We start from the raw sequence: 3096 nt of genomic DNA, 5'->3' as shown, positions 1-3096 counted from the left end.
CCCCCCCCCCCCCCCCCCCCCCCCCCACCCCAGACATCACTTCCCCCTGGGCCTTCTCCCACCTCCTGGTCTGGTCAGGACCTCTTGGTCCCCATAGCTCCTCCCACTTCCCCGTGAGCTCAGAGACCACGCAGTGAGGTCTCCATTTTAGGGGCTGTCCCCCTAGACTGTGTGCCCCAGGAGGGCAGACTGTGCCACCCTCGCCTCATCCTCAGCCTCTCACACAAGGCTTTGAACCCCAGAGGCGCTCAACCAACCTCTAGGGGGTGGTCATAGAGCCAAGGGCAGTGTAGTGGACACCCCCCAAGTTCTGCTCTGGCCACTCTTCAGGCCCTGCCTCTCACTGCAGTTTTGGAACCGGCCCTTCCTTCTACGGGGAGGCTCTCCCACGATTCTCCCGACACTGAGCCTCCATTGCCCCACTAGCACTGTACCCACAAGACAGACCAGGAGTCCAGCTGGGCCCTTGCTTCTTACTGTCCACTGCTGAGACGAGACTCAGAGTGACATGAGGACCAGCCTCGCTAAACGCTCGTTGTGGGCTCCACTCCAACCCTTTCTCTAAGGCACGAGGGACCTTGAGGGGGAGAAGGCCAGTCCCTCGTTCACACGTTCACTCATTCATCTGTCCATTTGGTCAGATCTACCACCCAGCCTTACAGGTCTGTGACCCTCAGTCTCATAGAAAACGCTGGAACTTTTCCTTCACAGCTCTGGTCCCAATTTTGGCCAAACATTTATTTGCAAAAGTGCATATTAAATGTCTGTCTCTCTGACTAGACTGTAAGCCCCATGAGGACAAGGGTCGCGTGTGGCCTCTTCACCCTGTGTCCCAGGGCCCAGGCAGAACCCTGCAGAGAGCAGGTGCTCAGGGAACATTTTCAAAGGCCAGCATGCACGCATGAATGAATGGCCCTCTAACGTAGATGTGATCATTCCCACTTTTCAGGTGAGAGAGTAGAGGCTCAAAGAGGTCAGGTGGCTGGCCTCCAACACCGCACCAGGGCAAGGCGGTGCTGGAATGTGAACCCAGCCTGCCTGCCTCCCTGGTACCTAGGCTGGGTCCACACACTTGGGCCCTTCTCCCTGGCCTGCAGGACAACATTTTGACTGACCTGGAGGTGGAGAGTGACATCCAGGTGTCTTCAGAAGCCCTTGAAGAGGAGGCCAGGGTAGACATGGTCGCCCCTGAGGCCTTTGCCCAGCCCAGCCGCATGGGGAAGTCCATGATTGAAGACCCAGCCACGGAGGTGATCAAGAAGATCCTGCAGTGAGTGGCACAGTGGGGTGCACAAGGGCGCCCTGCCATCGTGGCCTACGGCCCTGAACCTTCAGGGATGCTCTTGAGGTCCCATGTGAGCCCATCCCTGATAGCCTGTGACCTTGCACAAGGGGCTTCTCCTCTCAGAGACTTAGTTTCCTCCTCTGAAATGGGGTTCATAATAGGATGGACTTATGTGGTGTTGTGAGCGAACTGGGATGGTGCCCAATGCCTGGCCTGAGCTGTCCTCATGGTCACTGGGGAAAAGTTCGCATCTGTTCCTTTGGTTTCAGATGTCCTGACTCAAAATTCTCAACCCAGCAGTGTGACAATGTTCGGTCCCAGACAGGTACAGACAAACAGGCCTGTGGGTGTCAGGGCACTGACAGTGGGGAAGCCAGTAGTGCCACCTGCCCCATCCTCACCTCGGGTCCTCTGCTCTTCTCCTGCATGATTGTCACCCAAAGGCTTGAAGCGACACCGGAACTGGGGAGAACATTCTGCGAAGGCCTTGTCCAGTGCCAGTGCCACCTCAGCAGGGAGGTAGGGATGCTGGGCTGCCCGGGATCTCCCCTTCCCATGCCCCTAACTGTCCCCCTAAATGGAGGCCAGAGACCACCTTGTTGCTTTACCAGACTCTGTCCTCAGAACGCGCAGCCTGTGCTCACAGCTCTGAGACTCCAAGGGACCCAGTGAGGGCCTGGCTCTGATGCTGGCTTTGGTCAGATCTGCTGGCTGACTCGGCTCACACGGGCCTCCACTGTGAGAAGCTGTCTGAGTTCAGTGGTTTTCCATGGTGACAGCTGGTGGAGCCGAGCCCTGCTACCTCCCCATACACATCGTCCTGGTAAGAAACAGGCACATTGGAGATGCTTTTCCTTGGGTGACATCACGGAGCTGCAGGAGGAGTCCTGGGCCTCTGCATCCTGGCCACTGCTCTGCCCACTGTGCCCTATGGGGTCATTAGACTCATAGCTCAGTGAGTGTGGGCCCTGGCTGACCGCTGACTCTGATGTTATAGAAGATGGATGACAGAAGCCACACGGCTGAGTCAACTTTCTGGGTCCTCTGTGGGCCCACAGTGACATGGCTTGATTCCTGGTTTTGAGGAGGTGGCAGTGAGGAAATTCCTACTTTGTAAATCTCCAGAAGGTTAATTGTTTAGGGTACCTATTCGGCCTTCTCTGGTTGGTCCTAAGTTGGAAGCAGGGACAAAACTTAGGGAAGCTGTCAGTTCTTAATCAAGTCTTGGCCATTTGGGGCCGATTGTTATAGAAGTTATTGTTTAGCTTTCTGGACTATCACTAGAGGTGACAATCTGGCTTCCTGCGAGTCTGCCTTCCGGCAGGCTGGCTTCCCAAGCTGTTTACTGTAATAAGGAGCTCGCTTCCTGGGCGGTTGCTGCAGATTATGGGTCAGAGTTCTATATTCATCTGTGGTCCAGCCCTTGTCCACTTGCAGATTCAGTCTCTCAGCGGTTACAGAATGAAGTCCCTGTTGCTAGAGCTGCCAGATAAAACTTCAGGATGCCCAGTTAAATGTGAATTTCAGATAAACAACACATAATATTTTTAGTACAAATGTGTCCCAAATATTGCATGGGACATACTTAAGACCAAAAATTGCTCGTTGCCTTTGTGAAATTCAAATTTAACTGGGCGTGTTGTATTTTTATTTGAAAAACTGGTAGCCCTACAGGTGGCTCGCCGTGTTTTCTTTGGGTCCTCACCACAGGGAAGCAGGGATACAGATTCCTGGCCCCTTGCCCCCTCAGCGGCCTTGGGTGGGTTTAGCGTAAAGGCTTCATCCCACGGCAAGGTTGTCTTCAGGGCTGT

At 54.7% G+C, this 3096-nt stretch overlaps 1 protein-coding gene across 1 annotated transcript; it reads left to right on the top strand.

Moving 5' to 3' along the window:
- Window positions 1-33: 33 nt before the first annotated feature.
- LOC124234464 (coiled-coil domain-containing protein 180-like) lies at window positions 34-2159 on the top strand (the record flags this gene model as incomplete). The annotated part of the gene is made up of 5 exons (XM_046651807.1): window positions 34-73; window positions 1058-1270; window positions 1555-1610; window positions 1729-1804; window positions 1897-2159. Coding segments are annotated over 5 exons (446 nt in total), but the record flags the coding sequence as incomplete, so codon positions are not given.
- Window positions 2160-3096: the final 937 nt, after the last annotated feature.

The sequence above is a fragment of the Equus quagga genome, unplaced genomic scaffold (genome assembly GCF_021613505.1).
Source record: "Equus quagga isolate Etosha38 unplaced genomic scaffold, UCLA_HA_Equagga_1.0 75089_RagTag, whole genome shotgun sequence".
Classification (NCBI taxonomy): domain Eukaryota; kingdom Metazoa; phylum Chordata; class Mammalia; order Perissodactyla; family Equidae; genus Equus; species Equus quagga.
The sequence above is the reverse complement of the archived record's forward strand: the minus strand, read 5'-3'. Positions and strand labels throughout refer to the sequence as shown.